The sequence below is a fragment of the Natrix helvetica genome (assembly GCF_964273705.1).
Source record: "Natrix helvetica genome assembly, chromosome: 1".
NCBI lineage: Eukaryota > Metazoa > Chordata > Lepidosauria > Squamata > Natricidae > Natrix > Natrix helvetica.
In genome coordinates this window covers 209,247,586-209,272,318 of record NC_138548.1, presented here as the reverse complement: position 1 = coordinate 209,272,318, position 24,733 = coordinate 209,247,586, and the positions used below count along the sequence as shown (strand labels likewise).

Genomic DNA, 24,733 nt, shown 5'->3' with positions numbered 1-24,733 from the left:
GGAGCTCAGGAGGGCCGTATATGGCCTCCCCGAGCTCCATTTCCACTGGCAGAGGCACCGTGAGCTGGTCCTTTGCTGTTTCCATCTAAGCACCCCCGGGCCTTGAGTTGATACCCCTGTCCTAAAGTTAGTGGCTCCAACAATTCAACTGCATGCAAAGGGATAGTCATTTGAAAAGATACCGATAGGGCACTGGAAAAAAAAAATGTTTTGGTAACTGTAAGAATCGTTCCATTTGGGTTCAAGCCCAGAGAGAAACAAGTCCAAAGCTCATACAAAAACTATTGAGAATTGAGAATGGTAGTAAGAACAACTTGTGTGAAGAGAAATAGAAACAAAACTGGCACTGACCTTGCGTTCTGTGCCATCCAGCAGGACTGTCTCAATCCGGTCATAGTAGGCATCAACCCAGTACAGCATCTTAGAGGGAATGTCCAGGCTCAGCCCGTTGGGCCACAGCACGGTCTTGGAGGTGATGAAGACACTGCGGTTGGTGCCATCCATCCAAGCCTTTTCTATCTTTCCTCTTTTACTGTCCTTTGGGTCTTCTTCCCAATCCGTCCAGTACATCCATCTAAGTGAGAAAAGACAGGGAAGTCAACGTGTCTGCAGTTTTTAAAAACATCATTATTCACCCATGGATAGTTATTCGGTGGTCATTTTCTTAAAAACAGTACTCTGCATGGATTTAAGTGACCCTCTCCAAATGCTTGACCGAGAGACCGGGAGGGGGGGGGTTTCAGTTAGGACATTTGTGGCTCTTTGGATGTTTAAGGTTGCCGACTCCTGCCATAATATCATCATCATCATCATCACCACCACCACCACCACCATCTTTAAATAGTTTGTTCTCCACAATGTCTTTGCTTCTACTTCCTCAAGTAAATTTTCCTTATTGGGTAGTATCAAAACAAAGATAGCTCCTCCATTTATTTCCTTCATCCATCCAGCGAAGAAGAAGGTTGCTAGCAGCAGATTTAAGAATTTCTTGGAAGAACTGACTTCCAGGGAAGCAATGGCAGACTTTCTATCCTGGATGAAAGAAGCTTAAGGATGAGAAGAAAAGGTTTTTGAAAGAGCAGAAGGAGAGCAGAATTTTGATTTTGGAAAGTTAAAGGTTAGGGTTTAGGGCTAGATAGACTTGAAAGAAGCTTTCCTGTAGAGTTTTTCAAATTTTATTAAATATATGAAAGTTTTGAAATTAACTATAAGAAATCCTCTCACAGTAAAGTTTTACTGATTGGAAAATAAACATACAGTAAGAAGGGACTTTGAAGACTAACAGAGAGAACTAAGGATTGTAATTAAAGGAGAAGGGGCTCAATAATACAATGGAGCAACACTATTTGATTATAGAAAGAATTAAGGCTGTTTGAGAACTATATACTCAGAAACAAGATTGTCTGATACTATAAAGAAGGATTTAGAAGAGAATATAGAAGAATAGTTTTGGAGTTTTTTACTGGTTAAGAGAAAAACTGATTTTAATGTGGATTTCCAAATGGATTTTAGAAAGCCAAATTACAAGAGTGATATGGAAAAGGATGTCACAATGGATTTACATTTGGAACTGGCTAATGTCTTAATAACTAAAGAAATAATAAATCAGAAGAATTATTTGGAAAATCTTCTTATCTTGGATTAACAAAGAGGATGTTTTAAGCTACTAAAGTTGTTTCTGAAAGGAGACAAAGAGAAAATGAGAAGAAATCATCTGGTGGAAAATTATTTGACATGATTACAAAGATCGAGCTTCAAAAAAAATCAATGGAAGAAATACAAAGTGAAACTTATTTGACTAGGGTTAAATATACATGTGGTAGTTTCTGGTAGCAATTAATGAAATTTATTTTTGACCAAGTCTCTTGATAAATGGAGAGAGAGATTTTTGTTGTTGTTTTTGCTTCATGTCTTAAAAGATAATGATCACTTGAAATACAAAATGGATTTAACTAAGGTTAAATACACACATACATAAACCTACATAAACATACGCCCACATATAACAGAGAGAGTACTTCTGCTAGTTTTTAATAGGCATTTGGGGCAATATGCTGACTCTGCAAACAGCTTAGAGAGGGCTGTAAAGCACTGTGAAGCGGTATATAAGTCTGCTATTGCTATTTATAGTTTGATAACTAAGAGATGAAATACGGGAAGATGTTTTTCAATTGAAATATTAGTGAAGATGTTAAGTTAATAAATCCTTTATACTGGTCTTGGAAGAAGGAAGTAGTCATTTCTATCTATCTATCTATCTATCTATCTATCTATCATCTATCTATCTATCTATCTATCTATCTTGATAGATGATTAGATAGATAGATAGATGATAGCTAGATTAGTAGATAGATAGATAGATAGATAGATAGATAGATAATTTCTTAATTTGTTTTTTTCTCTTTCAACTTCTCTTTTTCTTTTATTTTTTTGTATTAGTTTTTCATCTCTGTATTTGTAAACTTTAATAAGATTTTTTTTTAAGAATTTCCTGAAAGAACTATAATGACAGAGGTTATTTCCCATAAGATTTTAGATCTGAACAGCTCCAACCTTGCCTGCTTGCTATGAGAGAGATGGATTTTTTTCCTGACAAGGGGAGATTTAGATCAGAAAAGCATGCATGCCCATTTAGCAATCTTCCACAGATGCATTTAATTATAAAGAAAATAAAGTTATGGGAGATCAAACATGGGCTTCCCAGCATAATGTAGTAATGTGGTCCTAAATTACCCTCCTGTCTTCTACCTCATTTTTCTTGTCACTGTTATGTACTGCCTGTACAGTCATATAATTGAATGATTTAGACCTTTTCCAAGCTTATGTTAAGGCACACATAAAAGTGTAAATTATAAAGATTACAGCAACATAAAAACCTCTGGAGACAGAATTCCATTAGAGGAAGAATGGGGATAAAAATGTCATACATGAATATTAGAAGGCTGAAAAGTAAGAGCAACGGAAATCTGCATAATAGATGCCTTGCTTGCTGGAGGTTTGCTTGACATCTCTAGATTTCCCTATTCCTGTAGACACATTCTGCTTCATTTCCCTAAGCAGATTTCCTGATCCCCTTAGGATCCACAGCCAGCAGAGACCCACCCATTCAAGGGATCCACCACAATGGCTCGTGGATGAATCATCCTTTCTTCAATGAGTGTCTTCCTGGTCTGAGCAGCTTTTTCCAGCCGGGCAACACTGATGGTTTTCTTGGGTCCATCATCAGTCCAGTAGAGATTGTTCCCCATCCAGTCCACAGCAATGCCTTCTACGTTATGAATGCCTGGAAGAAGATAAAATAAGAAATGTGCTGAACATGATCAAGCCACGTAGATGAGGATGTGGCACTGAAGGTTCAACGCAATATGATAATACAAGCAGAGTTATTTGTTTTGTTGTACGATCGCTACTAAAATTGACCAGGCATGACAGACATACTCACACCACCTTATTATCTGTTTTAAAAGAGTCAGAGATTCAGTGGGAGAAAGTCTTCAGCTTTGTACCTACAGATATCACAAGGAGTCTAAGAAGCATTTAGAAAAAAATAATTGAAGCTACACAATGCAATTCTTTCTAGTACATAGTGACCGGCTCATATTCAGAATAAAAGTTATGTCTCCCAAATCCAAATTTATATATCAAACCCTATTCCCTCCATTCTATGTCCCATGTGCTACTTCTAAATTTTAACATGCTAATGTAGACATTCCATGAGCAAAAACACATACCGTCCTTCAGAATTGTTTCCCTATCTGTTCCATCAATTTTCTGCCGTCCAATCAGGTAGCTGGTAGTGTCAGCGAAGTAAATGAAGCCGGTCTCTGCATGGAAATCGAGAGCTCTGGGGTTCATCAAGTTTTCAATGGGGATCATGTGTTCATCAGGCACTTTGGCTCCCATGTCCATTCCACGAATGATGCCTGGCCGACCTTTGCCATAGACAAGGAAAAGCTCATGCTCTGGCTCTGGAAGGTAAAGAGAGGGAGGAGCAGGAGGAGAAGGGAGAAAGGAGAAGGAGGAGAAGGAGAAAGGAGAAGGAGAAAGGAGAAGGAGAAAGGAGAAAGAGGAGAAGGGAGAAGGAGAAAGGAGAAGGAGGAGAAAGGAGAAGGGAGAAGGAAAAAGAAAGAAGGAGGAGAAAGGAGAAGGAGAAGGGAGAAGGAGAAGGAGGAGAAGAAAGGAGAAAGGAAAAGGAGAAAGGAGAAGGGAGAAGGAGGGGAAGGAGAAAGGGGAAGGAGAAGGAGAAAGGAAGAGGAGAAGGGAAGGAGGAGGAGAAAGCAGAAGGAGAAAGGAGGAAGAGAAAGGAGGAGAAAGTTACTTTAGATTTCTACCCAAACTCCCCCCCCCCCTCAAAAAAGCAAGATGTCGCAATGAAGTATAAGGCAAAAAGAACCACAAGAAGATAATCCATAAAAAGAATAACAATGACAAGGGGCCAACCCATGCAGGAAGCCTTTCTGAGACACTCGACTTCAAACTCCTATTTCCAACAAAAATCGGGTGCACAACCTGGACCTGAGGGAATGGAGGCCTCCTCCTCCTTTTTCTCTCAGCCACTGATATTCAGTAGTACAGTGTCTCTGAATCTGGAGGCAACAGAAAGCAATATGACAAGTAACTAAAATGAAAAGAGATTGCAGCAGATATAGTTTCCCTTCCCCTTTCAGGAGGAATAGAGGTAGCCCTCAACTTGCAACTTTCATTTAGTGACCATTCAAAGTTACGACAACACTAAAAAAAGTGAGATGACCATTTTTCACACAACTGTTTTGCAGCCTCCCCATAGTCATGTGATCAAAATTTGGTCACCTGGCAACTGGCTCGTGTTTATGATGGTGGCAGTGTCCCGGGTCCATGTGATATCTTTTGCGAACTTCTGACAAGCAATGGGGAAGCCAGATTCAATTTACAACCATGTTACTAACTTAACAAATGCAGTGATTCGTTTAACAACTGTGGCAAAAAAGGTCGTAAAATGGGTCAAAACTCACTGAAGAGTTGTCTCGCTTAGCAACAGACATTTTGGGCTCAACTGTGGTCAAAACTCAAGGACGACTTGTACTGTATTGGCAAATTTATATTCATTTCAAAACAAAGAATTCAAATAATAGGTTCTAGAAAACACAGACAATAAATTTAAAAGGTAGTGTTTCCAAGTCCCAAAACAGTTATCTAGGGGAGAAATGCCCCCACCCCACCCGTAATTCATCTTTCTTGTTTCAGCTTGTGACACATTTTATTGTCAAGTTGATAGACTGCAATTCACCTCATCACCAGGGATCCTGGCTATTGTTTCCTGGGATTCTATTGTCATTCACATTAAAATAATTGTAACAGCAAGAATATTATTATCATTTAAATTCGAGACATAGAGAGTAATTTGGCATGATGTGTGAAGTCATAGACTCAGTTGGAATTAAATACTCTGATTGCAATATTTGGAATGTTCTAGTTACATTTTGAGAATTGTTATGAGCAAAAAAAGAAAGTCAGGTGGGATTGAAAGAGCTACTAACATGGTTATATTTCCTTTATTTTAATAAGAATTTTATTGGTTTTCATACATATATGGGGGAAAAGGTAAGGGGATATACAAAACATTTTGGCAGCTCCCACACTAGTGATAGTAATCCATCCAAAACTCACAATTTTTACAATCTTAAAAACAAAATATAAAAGACAAGCAGAAAGCCAGGTCTTATTCTATATTGTCAACCATGTGTTCATTCGTTTTCCTTTGTCACTTTCTAGAGCATGGGTCGTCAACCTGGTCCCTACTGCCCACTAGTGGGCGTTTTGGGATTCCAGGTGGGCGGTGGGGATTTCGGAGGTTAAAACCTCCTTTTGTGAGAGTGGGAAGGGGAGGAGTAGAAACTGTTAGCAGAGACAGGCAGAAGGAGCAGAGCAGTTGCAAACACTGGGAAGAGGAAGGGGAGGAATAGAAACTGTTAGCAGAGACAGGCAGAAGCCGAGCAGAGCAGTTGCAAAATAGGAGAAAGAAAAGGCAGGAGAGAATTGTTGTTGGCTAATAATAATAAGTGGGCTAACTAGCTCAGCCTTACTTTTGTACATAGCTCTAAGGAAGATAAAAAAAGGAGATAAAAAGGAAAAGCACTGTGTGGTGTGAGGATCAAAACGTGAGAGTAAAAGTAGTTGTTAAATTGTGAAACAAATTTAGAACCCATGTCTGAAAAAAAGAAATATGCTCGTGGTTATTTACCAGAGTAGCTGAAGATGGGTTTCATTGAATCTGTTACAAATAAACAGCTTCCAATGTGTTTACTGTGCCACAAGACATTATAAACTTTATAAAGTTAAAAACATTATAATCATGCATAAAGTAGAAATAAAAAGATAAATGTATGTACATTTCTTTTTTTTTTTAAACACCCTCCTTTCTAAAAAATATTCCGCACTTGCGCAAAAACTGGTGGGCGGTAAGGAAATTTTTCCATCAAGAAATATCCATTAGTGGGCGGTAGGTAGAAAAAGGTTGACTACCACTGTTCTGGGGTGTCCCAATTGCTATTATTTCAAATACTTTTATTTTTGTGATCTGAGCCTTTTCAATATTGCCCCAGAGGAAGCCTCAGCCCCCCCCCTTCTTGTCTTGCACCTTACTGTCCCTTCCACTACCTTTGCTTTGTTCGTCCTCTGGGAGGGGAAAATATTTTTTTATAAAGGCTTCCGCCTCTTGCACTGTATTAATTCTAATCCTGTTTCCCTCCCAGAAGATCAACATTACCTCTGGCAATAACCACCTAAACCAAATTCCTTTATTGCCGTGATGGCGAACCTATGGCACGCGTGCCACAAGTGGCACGCGGAGCCATTTGTCAGGGCACGCGAGGCGCTGCCCTGTCAGCTGGCCAGCTCGCATGCGCGCGCTGGCCAGCTGAGTTCACCTTTTTAAAAGCTATTTTTCGCCTTCCCCAGGCTCCAGAGGCTTTATAGGAGCCTGGGGAGGGCGAAAAGAGCCTCCCCTGCCCCCCCGGAGGCTTCAGGGACCGTCTCTGAAGCCTTCGGAACGCTTAAAACCACCCTCCGAGCAAACCGGAAGTGACTTCCGGGTTGCTCGGAGGGTCGTTTTAAGCGTTCCGAAGGCTTCAGAGACCGTCCAAGGCTTCCCTGATGCCTTCGGAGTGTCGTTTTAAGCGCTTCGGAGGCTTCAGGGACTGTCCAGAGGCTTCCCTGAAGCCTTCGGAGTGCTTAAAACCACCCTCCGAGCAACCCGGAAGTCACCTCCGGTTTGCTCGGAGGGTGGTTTTAAGCGCTCCGAAGGCTTCAGGGACCGTCCGAGGCTTCCCTGATGCCTTCGGAGAGCTTAAAACGACCCTCTGAGCAACCCGGAAGTCACTTCCAGTTTGCTCGGAGGGTGGTTTTAAGTGCTCCAAAGGCTTCAGGGACCGTCCGAGGCTTCCCTGATGCCTTCGGAGCGCTTAAAACGACCCTCCGAGCAACTTCCGGTTTGCTCAGAGGGTGGTTTTAAGCACTCCGAAGGCTTCAGGGAAGCCTCTGGACAGTCCCTGAAGCCTCCGGAGGGCCTCCGGGGCGTCGGGGGAGGCTCTTTTCGCCCTCCCCAGGCTCCTATAAAGCCCCTGGAGCATGGGGAGGGCAAAAAAACATGTAAAAATGGGGGGGGGTTGCGCGTTTTGCGCGCATGCGCACTGGGGGGGGTGTCACGCGTTGCATTATGGGTGCGGCACACCCGCACTCGACCCCCCTGCGCTCCCCCCTCTTGTGGCACGCGAGCCAAAAAAGGTTCGCCATCACTGCTTTATTGTATAGTTTCTTTGATAAAGAGGAATACTTCCTCCTCCTCTCTATTATCTTTTTTGGAATCTGCTTAAGGATGGTAATTTCTTCATCTTTATATTTCAATGGTCTCTCCCTTTGGGTCCCAAGCACCTTATCCCTTGTGGTCCTCCTGAGAAATTTAACATGTACCTCCCTTGGAACATTATGGCTTCTAGTATATGCTTAATTTATCCTATAGACTAGGTCCATATCCCACCATAGTTGTTTTTTATCTCTCTTAACATAATCTGCTAAAATTGTACTCATAATATCCTTAAGGTCTTCATTTTCTATCTGGTAGGTTCTGGAATCTAAGAAAAAAGGACATTCTTTCAAATTCTATTTTTGCCAAAAAGTTTTCCAAATCTGCATTTCCCTTCCGGATTATTTTAATTTCTTCCCCCAGACCAGCCGCTCCCTCCTCCAACGCCACAATTTTCTATTTATTTTCTGCAATATGATGTTTAACATCTCTGAGTTCCTCTTTAAGCTCTGTCATTTCTTTTTTCAATTCATTTTGACCCCTCATAAGTTCTTGAAACATTTGAGAAACAGATAGTTCTTTTGGTCACTCTCCAGCCGCCTCTTGCTGTAACAGTGAGGTAATTTTTGTTTGTTGCATACTGGGACTGGAAGAGGCAGATGAGGGGGCCAAAAATGACTTGCCCGTCGGTGGTTTCTTAGGCCCCATTTGTTTAAAATTCAGAGATGTGAGTCTTTTCCCAGAAAGATGGCGTCTGAGGATTTCGCAGCTGTGCTGATCCCAAAAACAAAGCTGATAGCGACAGTTCACAGTTCCAAGGCAGAGGCAAACCAAAAGGAGGGGGTCGAATATTCAAAATTCAGAAGAGCCACGTAGCAGGGAGGAGGCTCGGTTTACCTCAGAGAGAGTAATAAGGCAGCTCCAAAAGGGATTTTTGTTTTTTGTTCTTGCTTTTTTTTTTGAAGGTAGTTTCAAAGGGCAGACATCATTTATAAGTAGAACAAAGAAGTGTGGGCGCCATTTCGGCTCCTCCTTCCACAGGGAGAAAGAAAGCAGAAATCTCTATCAAAACTTTTAAGGGAAAAACGGCTCAGCAGTCATTTCTAGCAATTGTTCACGATCTTTCTCAGTTAACTAGCTCAAGTGACGAGTCATCCTTTGTTCTCTCTCTTCAAGAGAGATTGTTCAAATGCCGCTTAATCCGAGGGGGGGGGGTAGGAAAGAGAAACACCCCCCTCTAAGCTCCACACAAAATTTACAGAGGTCTGCTGCTTTTCTTTCAAGCAATCAAAGAGTTCAGGATGGATCCCCCACCACCAGGATCCAGCCGCGCTTCTCCAGGTACACTCTTTCCTCCGAAAACCATTCGGTAAAAGGGCGGACAGCTCAATGCTGTCCCTCGCCCCCCCCTCCGCTCCCCAGCTCCTAGGCGAAGCTGAAAAGCACCCCCTCCGGCTGCCACAGATTCCGGGGGGGCCTCAGCAAGCCTTACCCCTCCAGGGCCCCCTGTGCTCCTTACGGAGCCAGCCGGGGAGACGAGCAGTGGACAACACGTCCATCGCCGTCAGGAACCGGAAGTCGTCTCTAACATGGTTATATTTCCAATGATTCTGGAAATGTCTACATCAACATTAATAAGAAATACAGCTTTGCCCAATTATTTCTTTGAACAAAAACTCACCATTTAAAACAGAGATTGGGGCAACTGTGTGGGTAGATTGTCACAGCCAAAAAATTAACAATTACGAGTCCCTTGTATGAAAATACCCCAATCTAAGTGAGTAGAAAACTAATAGCTCAATATTCTTCACCTTTGCTTTGCTGTTTTGGTCATGGCTTGGGGGAAGGAGCGGGGGGCGGGAGGAATATAAATTTCCCTACAGTCAATCTTCCCCAAATTGTTTCGCAATTTCTATTGGATTAATAGGGAGCAGGGGTGAGGTGGGGAATCTCTTCCCCTACAGAGAACATGGCTGCTGTGGTGTTATTACCACTCCATGAATATCTGAATTCAAGTTTTTAATGAATAGGCCTTCATGAAAATACTCCTGTACAGGGTCTCATTCATAGTATGTGGCTGTGACTCTCCTTCTACAAATCAATAAAGAGCCCTCAAATTAAGTCTCCTCTGAAGTGCATGAAATGTCAGTATTGTGTTTTCTTTTTGTTTCAATCTCTACTCTTCTCCGCTCCCCAACCCTTTGTTGAAAGAATCCCTCCCTTCTTGCCACTTCTCACTGATTTCCTCTGTCCCCTTTCCACACTGAAAAATAAAGGTGTGAACCTGGGAGAAGATGACCGATCAAGTAACATAGCTCTCATCTCTGTCTGCTGATGATAACAAATATGTTTGCAAAACACCCTTCAGTACTTCAGATAATATTTTAAGAAATCTTTCAGCTGGTATCAATTTACACTCTTTCCCAAAAAAATTAAAATCCATTTTATTTTTGTTCCTTCCTTCCTTCCTTTTCTGTTCTGATGACAATTTAAAGCAAGATGCCAAGGAAAATTTCCCATTCAAACTGAGAAATGAAAACAGGTTCCTCTTCAGCTCAGCTGTCTCCCAACCACAGCACACTCTCACTCACAACACGCAACTCACTTTTGCAGGACTTCCCATCGCTGCCAAGGCTGAATCCTGAACGGCACCGGCAGGTCCGCGTCTTGTGACTGTTTCCAAGGAGACAGATGTCAGAACAGCCACCTGGTTTTCCAAACTGGTCCACTTCACAGGCATGGCTCCTCACTAATAACAAAGAACTCTCTGTCAGTTCATGTCAACAGGTATTTATTACAGTTTTATTCTGTTGTGATACTTAAGATTGACAATGAGCAACAGGGACATGTAGAGACATCCTTCATGGTTATCCCATCATTATGCAACAGTAAAAAAACTAATGCCTAGAGCTGAATTGTTGGAGATGCACTGGAACAAAGTCAACAGCTGTGTGCATTTTAATTTATATGTCTATTGTTTTATTTATTTAGCGTCTTCAGGTCAGTGTTCACTGCTAGCAACTGTCTGCTTGGCAAGGTTTTTCGGAAGTGGTTTGCCTTGCTTGCTTCCTAGGGCTGAGAGTGATTGACCCAAAGTCATCCACTGGGCTTTATGCCAAAGGCATAAAAACATGTTCATAAGTCTCCTGGTTTCTAGCCTGATGCTTTAACCACCAGACCAAACTGGCACTCAATTCAAATAATGCACATTCTTCACAAATAACTGATTTCAAGGTGAGTAATAATCACAGCATCTCCTTCTTGTTAACTAAGAGGCTTACAAGTTACAGAAATATCTACCCAGCATACATCTATCTGGAATTTCAGAGCAAAGAGAAATCATGTTCTTGGGGGGGGGGGGGGGGAGTCTAAAGACGGGGCAAATATTGGCCTGAGCAAGTGGGATATTTCTTGGGACTTATTTGTTTTTGATACATTGGAAATATTTGTACAAGTTTGCATAAACCACAAGCTCAGTGTTTAGAAACTGTGAACAAAACAGTCGGCAAATATACGTGCAATTAAAAAGTCAGCAAGCTTAAACTGTTTACGATTTTAGGATGAATAATTTGGAAGGGTGTGTGTGTGTGTGTGTGTGTGTGTGTGTGTGTGTGTGTGTGTGTGTGTAAGAACAGGCTGCTTGAGAAAATCACAGGCATTTGCTCTGCCTTCTTTCCCTCCCATTTGAGTCTTTTTCCCCAGTGTCAGCATAGCGGAGTTGCCAATAAAAGCAGCAATTCCGACACAGGTGTCAGAGGAGATGCTTGTTTTTGAACTCTGCAGTCACAAGCAAACCTAGTACAGCAGCCAAAATAAAAAAAAAGTGTTTTCCCTTCAGAGGCAGCAGATAGCCTAAAAGAGTGAAGTATAGAAGCCCAGTAAGACAAAACACAATGCAAAAAAAGTCCTCAACATATTGACCACTGACCGAAAAAGAGGAAGAATTTCAAAGAGGTGGCTTAGGACAGAATAGGCTTAAGAAAGAAATGTTGATGCATACCAGTAATAGTGTAAAGCACAACGTATAGGTAGTTGTACTGTGTTTCTCTGAAAATAAGACAAGCGTGGTCACCTCATGGCTGCTGCTGTGTTGTAATTTTTTTACAGGGAGGGCTTATTTTCAGGGGAGGGCTTATTTTAGTGCATGCGCTCAAAAGCCCAATTGGGCTTATTATCCGGGGAGGTTTTATTTTCAGGTAAACAGGGTAATATAATATACCGTATTTTTCTGAGTATAAGATGCACCGTTTTCCCTCTAAAAAGAGGCTGAAAATCTGGATATGCCTTATACACTGAATACAGCATTTTTTGCCTCCCAAAACCTCGCCCCTTCACCAAAGTGGCTGTCCATAGCTTTTAGGAGGCTTTCAGAGAGCTCCTGGGAACTGGGGAGGGCAGAAATGAGCTGGTTTTTGCTAGTTTTTTGGGGGAGGCGGAGCACTCAACAAGCCTCCTAAGAGCTATTCATGCCCTTTGGGATGGGAAAGGGGGGGCCGTTTTCACGAAAAATGGGCTGTTTTTGGCAGGTTTGCAGAGTGCAAAAATCTTTTTTTTTAATTTGCCCCTTCAAAACCTTGGTGTGTCTTATACTCTGGTGCATCTTATAGTCCGAAAAATACGGTAGGTTACTGAATAGCAATATCATAGACTATTGTATAGAATAGGAGAAGGATGGCCAATTATTTTTTTTCGAGGAGCCACATGAGAAACTGGCTGCCATCATCACAGACCTGCCAGAGACAAAGGGACAGCTATGGTCCCTGGGCTGTAAAATGCACAGGTCTGGTATAGATTATACAATATTATACAATATAGTTGATCCTTCTCTAACTTTCTCTTTTTTTAGAAGTAGTGCTAGAAGTACCACAGAGTGTGGGGCCATACCAATGTTTCAGGGTTACGATGAAATTCTCACAAGGCGTGAAGGAAGCTGGTTTTCAGCTTTATTTCACAAAACGTATTTTCAATATCATAGGCGTTTTAAAGAAATTGGAACACCTGCCTTGTTCCTTGTGGTTTAATGTCCTTCTTTGCAGCTGGGATTACAGAAATAAAGTTAAAGAACGAAGTGATGTAGTCTAGACCAATATGAAGAGGGATGAAGCCACACTTCAAGCAATAACCAAAGCGCTGACACAGTATCCATGAAGTAAAGTACTTGTGTCATGGAATAGTCACTTATTATACCACTAAGTACTGAGAACTCTCATTTTAAAAAAACTTACTCTAAAAGAGGCATTTGAGTCTCTAAGAATCCACTGACTAGAAATTACAAACCAATCTATTGAAGAATAAAGATTGTAAGTGGTGCAATATACTGTTCCAGGCAGATAAAAGGATCTCTAGAACTTACAACAAAGTATTGAAGATAAAAATCGGGTTTCTGCCACAAATATTAGGTACAGTGTAGTGCATTTTTTTTCCTCCTAACCAAACAAAGTAATAACTGACAGAGTTTAACATGTGTGGTGCACAATTTGGCATGTAAGTGTTTTAAAAAATGCATTTGCTTTTCTGACATTCAAAGCGTTTGTGTAGGTAAACATGAATATACTGTATAAACGGGTACCACTGAGTATGAAGGAATATGACTGAACTAAAGCCATATGGGATCTTGTGGCAGTGGAGATATTGGGACTAGAAATTCCTGGTTTGTTCCTCACTTTCTTAATCATGATTTGAAAGGGAAAAGCCATGGAAAAATATGAATAAACTCCTTAGTTCTATGTCTCACATCATGTAGAAAACATGTTTGCGTATCTCAGAGCATCTCAAAAACAGAAGCTTCCATATACTTTTGATGTGCAATAGGTTGCTTTGATTCACCTACAAGGCTGAAGTAGATAATAAGTTATCTTGGTTCACCTGCAATGAATACTTCCTCAAACTTAAATACTTAGAAGATGAGTTGTTAGAATATTGTTAGATAATTCTTGAAATGGTCTGACAGTGAACTTTCCAGTTCCAGAGATTTGGTTCTAGAAAGTTGCCAAACCAACCCAAGATCAGACAGACTGGCAGGTTCTGCAGGATGAACACAATGTTCTTCCTGGAATTTCCTGCAAAATTTTCTCCCCAGAATGGAACAATTTGCATATGCCTAGGAAATTCTCACAAAGCTCAGCTCCAATTGAACTTATATAAGAATGATGTAAAATAGCTTTTCCAAATCCCAGTTAAGCAACAGCAGTCCCCAAGAATAGTTGCTGCAACACTAACTACTTAAGAGTTTCCTTAAAGACAGCAAGAAAAATTGAGACTTGCTATCTTAAACATTAACAGAGATTAAATGCAAGTTTATTCTGATTGTTGTTCTATTTTTCTTCTCAAGTCAAGATTCCTAGAAAATGTAAGGAATAAAGCTGGTGAGGCAGGAACCCAAATTTCCCAGAGGAGGCAGAAACATTATGCAAACACTGAGTGGTTACATCCCAGTTTCAAGGTCAGAAAGAGAGCAACCAAATTTCCATTGACTCAAAAGGTGGTTACTGTGTATTCCAAATAGAATATCTTCTATCTGCACATGATTCTTTCTTATCCATAGTGAAATAATTAAACTAGCTGTGTCACTGTGCCATGATGGCACAGTGGTTAGAATGCAGCATTGCAGGCTAATTCTGCTGACTGCTAGCAGTTCGATCCTGACCGTTTCAAGGTGGACTCAGCCTTCTATCCTTCCGAGGTTGGTGAAATGAGGATCCAGATTGTTGAGGGCAGTATGCTGACTTTGTAAACCCCTTAGAGAGGGCTGTAAAGTACTGTGAAGCAGTATATAAGTCTACGTGCCATTGGTATTGCTATCACCATCATGAAGCAAGTTCTCAAATATGGAGTAAACAGTCTGGACAATCTGAGTTATATTACTGCGTCTGAAGCTACAAGAGTCAGAATGATATTGGCGATACCCAAATTAGACAGAGAGAGGCTAACAATAAGGGTGTTTTAAGACTGCAGGCTTACTGTAACATGAGTCTTCATAATCATTAACCTCATTCTTAAAATCTTCAACACAACCAAGTACATTCTGTTTAACAAAATCCATCTGTCACTTAGCTAGCATCATTAAAATGTTGCAGTTTTATCCTGAGGCTATTTTTCCAAAGCCGACGCTTTAGCTTTGGAGCTTTGGTATTATATCATTGAATTCCTTTTTAAGGTCATAGCAGCATATCTTCTGTTAACAGCTTGGAACAACCAAAGAAGGCGTGAAGATGGATGTCAAATGACCACACTATAACATAGCTACTTGCTAGAGACGGGCAGCTATAGAAATCGAATAACCACATAAATAAACAGGAACAAGAATGTACAGTAATGGCTCCAATCACCACACATCTAAAGATGGCATTAACCATTACAATTATCCTTCCTTGAATTAAAATTATTATAGATAATCCTCCCAAACATATTTTGGTTCATAATTTTAGGCAATCCCACTGCCACAGAGGAAAATTCTGAATGGACATAAAGTGATCCTTAATTATAACCATCTGCCTATAAAGAAGTACATACTGCAGAACAGCTGTTCTAAAGCTGTCATGGAAAAAAGTCTCATACATTTTACTCAGATCAACATACCATATAATAAAGGTTCCACAAAAACAGAAGGGAGGTCCAGAGCATCAGAAAAGCAAAGTGATAAAAGACTTCTCTAAACTATCACAGCCCTAGATCAACCACATCTAGGGGTGACCCATCAGCCATTCTTCTACACATTGGCAGTCAATCACTTTCCACCACAGCGTGACCTTAACGCATATCTGGAATGTCTATCCAGCTCCTTGGGACATTAAAAGTACAGTGGCTGGCAGATATGAATGAAAACAGAATATGCGAAAGAAACAGCTGAGGCCATCTCAGTGATACTAAGGGAGCAAGGTATGACCTGAAAACTGGTTACCCTAAATAAGGCTATACTGAAAACAGCTGGGATAAAAAAGGTGAGATCAGTAACCATCAATGGATTACAAATAATGGATAAAGCCTTCTGATGCAGTGCTAGAATTGGATGCAAAGATGTCTAAATGGAGTCTATATTCATATTCTGGTGGATTACTTTAATTATGAATATCATTCTGCTAAATATGCCTGTGGGAATATATATGCATGCATAGCTGTATTTTCCTGACCATTTGCCTGGAAAAAAAAAGCCCAGTTTTATGTCCTTTCACAGAGGCCAGTGATAAAAGGGACTTTGAAAGTCAAACAGAAACATTATGCAAGCAGCTAACCAAACACACCCCCATCAGAGTTTCCCCCTTATCCCCAGACATTATAGATTTCCCTTATCTACCTTTGGGTTGCCGTCGTTGGTGATAGACATGTAGAGCTCCACCTTTATCCACCCGTGTAACCACTTGGAAGTCACTACTGTTGAAACGATTGACCCGGATGACGCTAGTTTTCTGCTGAGTATTGGCGTTGTCGGAATTGGTGGCGTACAGGTAATTCTCAAAGACAGTCAAGCCGTAGAGATGCTCTATCTACAAACAACAAATGTGGTTTTGAAAAAACTGATGAGGCTAATGGGTAAAACTGAAGATCTGTTTTCCTTTATTTCAAAACATTACAATTCAGATTCCAAACAAAAAAAGGACCAGGTAGACTTTTCAAATTCTACTGATTCTCTATATTATTTATAATATTTATGTCACAAATTCCCATCATTCCACAATCCTCTAAGACAGGTATGGCTAAAAACTGAACTTCATTGCTAAACAAGAACTTGAAATTCTCTGAACTAATCTTTAATTATGTTTTCCTAACAATGCATGAGAAGAGATACCTTTTGAATAATAGAATAACAGAGTTGGAAGGGACCTTGGAGGTCTTCCAGTCTAACCCCCGCTCAAGCAGGAAACACTATACCATTTCAGACAAATGGTTGTCCAATCTCTTCTTTAAAATCTCCAGTGTTGGATCACCTACAAATCCTGGAGGCAAGTTGTTCCACTGATTGATTGCTCTCACTATACAAATAACTCATCAACTCCTTAGTGCCTGTAGACCAATATCAAGACTAACAATCTTGATCCATTAGCTTTGGACCATCCCCATCAAACTAAGGCAGCATAATGAGGGACTGAGGGACTGTGAGAGCTGTATCATAAAACATCTTGAAAACACCTCTCTCATTTTATGTCTATTTCTTCAGAATCCTGCTCATCAGGCTATACCTATGCCATGGCATTGGTACTGCATACTCAATGCAACTTGAATCCCTGCCAATGATATGATTCCCAAAGATAAGGACTGTATCGGATGGCTCAACAGCTGCACGTAAGAATATATTCCACAAGATCCATGTTCCGCAAGATCCATGTCCCCTGATCCCAGCTGTACTCACCAAAATACCCTGGATGATTGTGTGCCGATTTTTTCCTTCGTAGTCCACCACTTCAATGTAGTCGAGGTAAGCATCAGCCCAATAAACAAGCCGATTGACCAAGTCCAAGGTGATTCCATGGGGGAAAACAATTTTGGTGTCGACCAGCTTTGTACGGTTTTGCCCATCCATGTCACAGCGTTCCACCTTTGGTATCTGTCCGTAGTCAGTGAAGAACAGCTTCCTAGAAGGCAAGGAGAAAAGACATGAGGTGCTCTCCAAATATAAGTGAAAAGTAAAGGAGATGCATCAGCTAAATAAGGGGGATTAGCCCCAGCATTATATAACTAGCTTTATCAATTAAATCATTTATAAAACCATACAAATATACATATGGATGCTAGGGATAGCCATTATATTCATGCAGAAAATATGTGTCTGCATATAAGCTATCTCTGAATAGATATATTGAGAACGGATAATATCTTGGTGTGGTCAAAGTCCAATGAGCAGTTTCAAACCGAAGCTGGTTTATTTTCTACATGTGCAACTCCTCTTTTTACTTCTTATATCTCTGTCTCTATTACTTTTTTCACAGACTAAAGCAACACAACCCCCCCCAAAAAACCACCACCCCACACACCCCACTAAAATTAAAGAATCAAAAGTGTTATATAAGTAATTTAACCCCCCCCCCTCACAAATTGAATTCTTGCCTATGCTTTGCTTGTTCTCCATCTGCTAGAACTCAGAATTCTGCTTTTCTCCAAATTTGGATAAAATGACCATTGGCTTACCTGAAGGGTCCTTTTCTGTACACCGCGGGAGAGTCCAAGCAATGGGTTAATTCAGTCTGCTTGCCCTTAGGACTGAGGAACTATTTTTCCTTAAGCCACACCTCCTCCTGGTGTGCTCAATCCCCCAGAATTCTTAGAAGGAGTCAGTTCGTGCGGACGGAGCGAAGCGTCCAAGATGATGTACTGTTGACACGAGGAACCCGAATCCCGGCCTTGAGAGCCAGGGTGGGTTGGACTCTCCCGCGGTGTACAGAAAAGGACCCTTCAGGTAAGCCAATGGTCATTTTCCTGTACACCGCTTGGAGAGTCCAAGCAATGGGACATACCAAAGTTATTGTCCATCTGGGCGGGCAGAAGAAGGCTCCCGGGATTCGGTCTCTGACACAACCGCCTGGAGCACACGCCTGCCGAAGGACGCCTCAGCCGAGGCAAAAATGTCCAATTTATAGTGTCGCACAAATGGAGAAGGAGAGGACCACGTAGCGGCCCTGCAGATGTCCAGGATCGAGGCCTGGGTGGCCCAGGCCGCTGAGGTAGCAGCACTTCGTGTGGAGTGTGCAGTGATGCCGCGCGGAACGGCCTTGGATTGACTTTCATAGGCAGTCGCAATGCAAGCGCGAAGCCACCTGCCAATTGTGGAGGAAGTGACCTTCTTCCCTAGGGAACCGGGCTGGAAGGAGAGGAAAAGAGCCTCTGACTTCCTGAATTCCGCAGTACGAGCGATGTAGACCTTCAGGGCCCTCCTGACATCAAGATTGTGCCAGGATCGCTCTCTGGGATGCGACGGATGAGGACAAAATTTTTGCAACACAATGTCTTGCGCTCTATGGAACCATGAGTTTACTTTGGGGGTAAAGGTCGGGTCCAGCCTCAAAATGACCCTGTCAGGGTGGATGACGCACAGATCCCGGCGAACAGAAAGAACCGCCAGCTCCGAAATCCGGCGAGCTGACGTGATGGCAATCAAGAAGGCCGTCTTCAGCGTCAGGAATCGAAGAGAAGTAGTGCGTAGAGGCTCGAATGGAGGGCCAGATAGGGCCCGCAGGACCATGGACAGCTGCCAAGTAGGGTAGCGATGAACGGTGGGAGGGCGAAGGTTAGAGGCGCCCTTGAGGGAAAGACGCACCTTCGGAATTTTGCTGAGAGGCAAAAAGGTGGTCGCCCGACCAGATAGTAGACAAAGCCGCCACTTGGCGTCGAAGGGTGTTCGGGGCCAGGCCCTTGTTGAGTCCCGCTTGAAGGAAGTCAAGCACTCTGGGAACAGGCGCGGTCGTCGGCTCGATGAGCAGCTCCTCACACCACTTGGCGAAGGCGGCCCAGGACGCATCGTAAATCCTAGTGGTTGAAGGGCGTCTCACCGCCTGAATGGTGCTCACTACCTCCTCCGACAGGCCTTGGCCTTTCAGTCGGTCCCCCTCAAGTGCCAGACGGCCAACTGGGGCCACTGGGGCTCTGGGTGAATCACGGCCCCCTGGCTGAGGGAGATCTGGTCCGGAGGAATGCGCCACGGAGGAGACACCGACAGGTGGACAAGGTCGGCGAACCACGACCTGCGGGGCCAATGCGGGGCCACGAGAAGGACCTCTGCTCCCTCTGCGATGACCTTGGAGATGAATTGAGGAAGGAGAGGCAGGGGAGGGAAGGCATACAGTAGCTCGCGGGGCCACTTGCAACGCAGTGCGTCTGTCCCCTCCGCCCCCGGGGTGAAGAACCGGGAGTAGAAGCGGTCGAGTTGCTTGTTGTCCCTGGACGCAAACAGGTCTACGGCCGGAGTCCCGAATCTGTCGGACATCTGGTGGAACAGGCGAGGGTCCAGTTTCCACTCCGCAGGATCTATGGTCGTCCTGCTCAGCCAGTCGACCTGTGTGTTGTCCACTCCGGAGATATGGTCGGAGCGAATGTACTCCAGATGGCGCTCCGCCCAGCGTCCCAGGGACTCCGCCTCTCTCATCAGTGCTCTGGATCTGGTGCCGCCCTGGCGGTTCATGTGGGCCTTGGTGGCCACATTGTCCGTCATCAGAAGCACATGTTGACGATGGATGGACCGGCTGAAATGGCGCAGGGCCAGGCGAGCAGCTCTCAGTTCCAGCAGGTTGATGCTGTAGCTGGTTTCCGCTTGGGACCACTTGCCCTGAACAATCAGGGACCCCATGTGGGCTCCCCAGCCGGAGAGGCTGGCGTCTGTGGTGAAGATCAACCTCTCGGGCTCCTTGAATAGGTGGCCCTCGAGGATGGCCGGAGACACCCACCAGCGGAGGGACCTCTTTACGTCCGGCGTAACTCGAATCGGCCTGGTAGAGTTGCTCCTGGATGCCCTCTGGTGCGGCAGCAGCAGCCACTGAAGAGCCCTGGAATGCAGGCGGGCCCACGGCACTATGGAAAAGCAGGAGATCATCTTTTCCAGCAGCTGCAATAGAAGGACCACTGGAGCCTGTCTCAAGCTCAACACCTTGTGGTCATGGACCTTAGACCGGCCAACCTGTCTCGGGAGAGGCAAACCCTGCACGAGTTGGTATCTATCACCGCCCCCAGGTGTACAAGTCTGTTTGTTGGAGTGAGATGGCTCTTCTCTATGTTTAGAGTGAAGCCGTGATTTCTGAGGGATCTCATAGTGGTTTGGAGATCCCGTAGGGCCTGCTGCCTGGACGACGATTGGATAAGAATGTCGTCCAGGTAGCACTGGAGCCTTATGGGCCTGCGTCTTAGCTGGGCCCCACTATCGCCAGCACTTTGGTAAACGTCCGAGGAGCGGACGAGAGGCCGAATGGAACAGCTTTGTACTGGAAGTGGCGACCCGCATAATAGAAGCGCAGGAACTTCCTGTGCTGAGGACGGATGGGGATGTGGAGGCATGCCTCTTTGAGATCTATAGATGTGAGTAGATCTCCCTGTCGAATCCCCGCCAGAATGGTCTGCAGAGAGTGCATCTCGAACCTCCGGTAGGCGATATGCCTGTTGAGGATTCCGAGGTCCAAGATGGCTCTCCACCCCCCCGAGTTCTTTGGCACCAGGAAGAGGATGGAGTAAAACCCCCTCCCCTCTTTGCCCTGGGGAACTGGTTCCACGGCCCCGATGTCTAGGAGATGATTGACTTCCTGGTCCATACGCTCCCTCTTTTTGGGGGCAGGATGGGACAGGGCACCGGATGAAGGTCCGGGGGGGGAGGGACAGGAACTCCAGATATAGACCTTCCCTGACTGTCTGCAGAACCCAAGCATCCTCGGTGTTCTGGGCCCAATGGGAGGCAAACAACTGGAGGAGACCCCCGATGGGCGCCAGGCCCGGACAGTCACTTAGACTTACGGAACGGCCTACTGGAGGCCCCACCGCGATTATACTTGCGGAAGCCGAACTGCTGCCTGCCTCTGTCCGAAAGGACGCCCTGTCCTGGGATCTGTCGCCCTGCTGGCCGAACGACCTATTGGAGGGAGAGAAGGAAGAGGCAGAGGTAAAAGGCTCGGAGGCACGAAAGGACTGCCTCCTAGAATAGGGAGCGGCCTTACGTTCCTGCTTTTTGTTTAGAGAAGGTAGGATCTTCCTCTTGTCCTAGGACTCGATGAGGAGAGGATCCAGGGACTCGCCAAATAATTTGGACCCCTTAAAGGGGGCGGAAGCCAGTTTCCACTTGCTTTTCTGGTCCGCTTGCCAATGCCGGAGCCAGATCAGCCGACGAGAAGTTATATTAGAGCCGAGCGCCCTGGAGGCAAATTTAGTGGCATTAAGGGATGCATCAGCGGCATACTGGGAGGCCGCGATTATTTTTGACACGTCCTGGTGGAGACGGACTTCTCCCGCCGGGAGCTTGGTTAGGAGCTCGCGCAGCCAAATCACAGAGGCCCTATTAAAAAAGGAGGCGGCTGAAGAGGCCCTGATGGTCCAGGCAGCCGCCAGGTGGGTTTTGTGGCACGCCTTTTCCGCCTTCTTGTCCTCCGCCTTAAGGCCTTCCAGGAGGTCGGCCGGTAGGGAGGAGTTGGAGGTGAGCGCAGCGATGGGCGGGTCGACCGTGGGCAGGGCCAGAAGGTCCTCCAGCACTGGCTCCATAGTATAAAGCTTCCTATCTACCCCACTGGGAGAGGACTGCGTGGCTGGCTGATCCCACTGGCGCTGGATTAGGTCGAGAAACAGCCCCGGGACCGGAACCAGCTCTAGCTGGGGCGCTGGGGCATCAAACATGATCGCATTGGGATTAGCCGGAGTGGCATCCGCCGCCGGCGCGGTCGGTTTGGGCTTGATCCCCACCCTGGTGGCAGCCTTGACCTTGTGCAGGACAGATTTGAAAAGGCTGGGCTTGAACAGACCCGCAAAGGCGGGCGCTTCAGGGGGAAGGTCCTCGTCGTCCGAGAGACCTAGCACCTCCGGGTCAGGGTCCTCAATGGTAGAGGCCTCGCTGACCACCGAGGATTCCAGGGAAGGATGGCGAGCACGCTTGCTTGGAGGGGGAGCTGCCTGATCGGTTTTGGGGCCCTTAGGGGCCACTGCAGGGGACTCTTAAATTTCATGGCCTCCGTGATGCCCTTGGCAATGGCACGGGCCATCAGTTCCTGCATGCGGGGCGATAACTCCTCAGAGTCAGAATCAGGATCCAACCCCTCCTCTAGGGGGGGTGAAGCCTCACCCTGCATATCGACTATGCTAGCATCCCCAGGGGGAGGGGCCTGCTCACAGGCCCAAGAGGGCGCCGGGGAGGCCGGCTCTGCAAATGACCTATTTGGGGATAGGTCCTGGGACTCCACCTCCTCGGCGAGGACCATCTGGAGCTCTTCCCGGGAGGGAGGGATTCCTGAGAGGGACTGTTCCCTGTCTGCCTGGCGTCTGGCCTTCTCAATTGCTTGTCAAGGGCCCGCTGGCGCCTTTCAGCATCCTTGGCCTCAGCCACAGAAGGGAGCCTGGAACGCTGTTTCCCAGAGCTACCCCCACCACTCTTGCCCGCTCCCCCACTCCCCGATGAGGAGGAACCCTTGCTAGGGGCCCGCGAGAGGCTCGGCCTAGTATCTTGGGAATCGGGGGGACTGGGCAGATCCATAGTCAATGACCACACAAGATGGAGCAAGGCTATGATAAGGCAGAAGGATAGAGATAGACTGGATTGCTGCAATGGGAAACAAAACGAAAGGATTCGTTAAAATTGCCATATGCACAGTAATTAAATCAATACGTAAGACATCATCCCATGCTTAATACCAGTCGGAGGCCCAGGGGTAGGATTGGAGCCTGCACCGAAGTGCAAGGCTCTGCAGGAGAAGCAGGGAGGAGAATGACTATCAAAACTTGGCCTGCGCTTACTTAAGGCCTCCTCCCTGAGCCGGTATGATGACCGTTGGAATGGCACAGGAACCAGCGCCGCTCGCAAAAATAGACAAAAAACGAAGGTGGCGATCCTAGCCCGAGAAACCCTTGCTAGGCCCTGCCACCTCCAGCGGCCTCCTGATAACGAGGCTGATGCAAAATGGCGGCCATGGCTGGGCGCGCTATTTTCGCGCCTAAAATGGCCGCCGCAACAGCGTGGGGCTAAGGGAGAGCGAGGAGCGAACGCGCCTCGAATGGCGACGATCGCCCACTCCTCCCTGCGGTCGAGGTCTTCTAGCAGGCCGGGAACGAAAAATACTTCGTCTAAAACAACAAACGGGGGGCCTGGGAACGTAGGGACCTCGCCGCTGCAGCCGCGCCGTTTTAACGACAAGCGGCAGGCCTCCGAAGCCGTCCCATGAGGCTCGGCTGAGGGGCACCCCCCACCACCTTCCAGCTTACCTCCTGGCCTTCAAATGCAATTTCAAACTGGAGAGAGTCGCAGAATTGAAGAGAGAAACGTCTCACAAGGTTGGGGAAATGTTAGGAAATAGAATTTAAACGCAATAGAGAGTCCAAGCCAAAAAAAGGATTAATTTAGCTCAGAGCTCTAACTAATTACGTCCAAACGGGCTGACTGAGGAAGAATTCTGGGGGATTGAGCACACCAGGAGGAGGTGTGGCTTAAGGAAAAATAGTTCCTCAGTCCTAAGGGCAAGCAGACTGAATTAACCCATTGCTTGGACTCTCCAAGCGGTGTACAGGAAAATGTATATATTTGTTCCTAAACAGCAAAGGTAACACTTGGTGCCTCCCCACCTTCTAATTCATACATACAGTAACACATTCATTCTCGACTCTGTTTTCAGGCCTAACAGCTACAGTAGTTTTCACCTAACTCCGTGTGTGTGTGTGTGTGTGTGTGTGCGCGCACCATTAAGCATGCAAACATTTAAAATAAGAACAGAAACTGGGATACGGGTTACTATCCATCTAAAGAAAGGAAATCTGTACAACTCTACAAGGCAAACTGCTGAAGACAGAAATTATCTAAATTCCCACTTTATAATACAAAAGCAGAATTCTATTCTGAACGGTGTTATTTCACACACACTGGGAAGAACTTCCGTTTTTCCTCAGATGTGAAAATCATGAGGTAAATGGTGTGAGTTTTACAATACCCAAGCTTTAATTAAACCACACATGAAATCTCTGGATTGGAAAGTCTTCAATTAAACATAGAAAAACAAAAACTCCCGTGCATATGTAAGTATATATAAAATGCACTTGCTGGGCTGCAATCCTGTGTGAATTGAATATACTCGGTTGGACCTTTTGATTAAATGTGGACACAGCTGAAAAGGAGAATTCGCTTCAAAGCTATTCTTTCTCCTAGTGGACCATGATTCTTCAAGCCATATCTGGAGCATATGCATCTTTCCCAAGTGCTGCCAGGGCATGGACACACAAGAAATTTGTCTTTGGTGCATATGCTCTCAGTGTACATAAAAGGGGAAAAATACATTCATCAAGAATCATAAGATA

At 44.9% G+C, this 24,733-nt stretch overlaps 1 protein-coding gene across 3 annotated transcripts in view; it reads right to left on the bottom strand.

Moving 5' to 3' along the window:
• The window catches only part of LRP1 (LDL receptor related protein 1), a 382,005-nt gene that overhangs the window by 139,697 nt on the left and 217,575 nt on the right, over positions 1-24,733 (bottom strand). For all 3 annotated transcript variants that reach the window (XM_081934411.1, XM_081934412.1, XM_081934413.1), the window contains 6 exons: positions 17,127-17,349; positions 16,074-16,263; positions 10,386-10,529; positions 3,732-3,968; positions 3,103-3,283; positions 352-574 (listed from right to left, as the gene is read on the bottom strand). In XM_081934411.1, the coding sequence (XP_081790537.1) occupies positions 352-574; positions 3,103-3,283; positions 3,732-3,968; positions 10,386-10,529; positions 16,074-16,263; positions 17,127-17,349 (1,198 nt within the window). The remainder of the gene's footprint in view (positions 1-351; positions 575-3,102; positions 3,284-3,731; positions 3,969-10,385; positions 10,530-16,073; positions 16,264-17,126; positions 17,350-24,733) is intronic.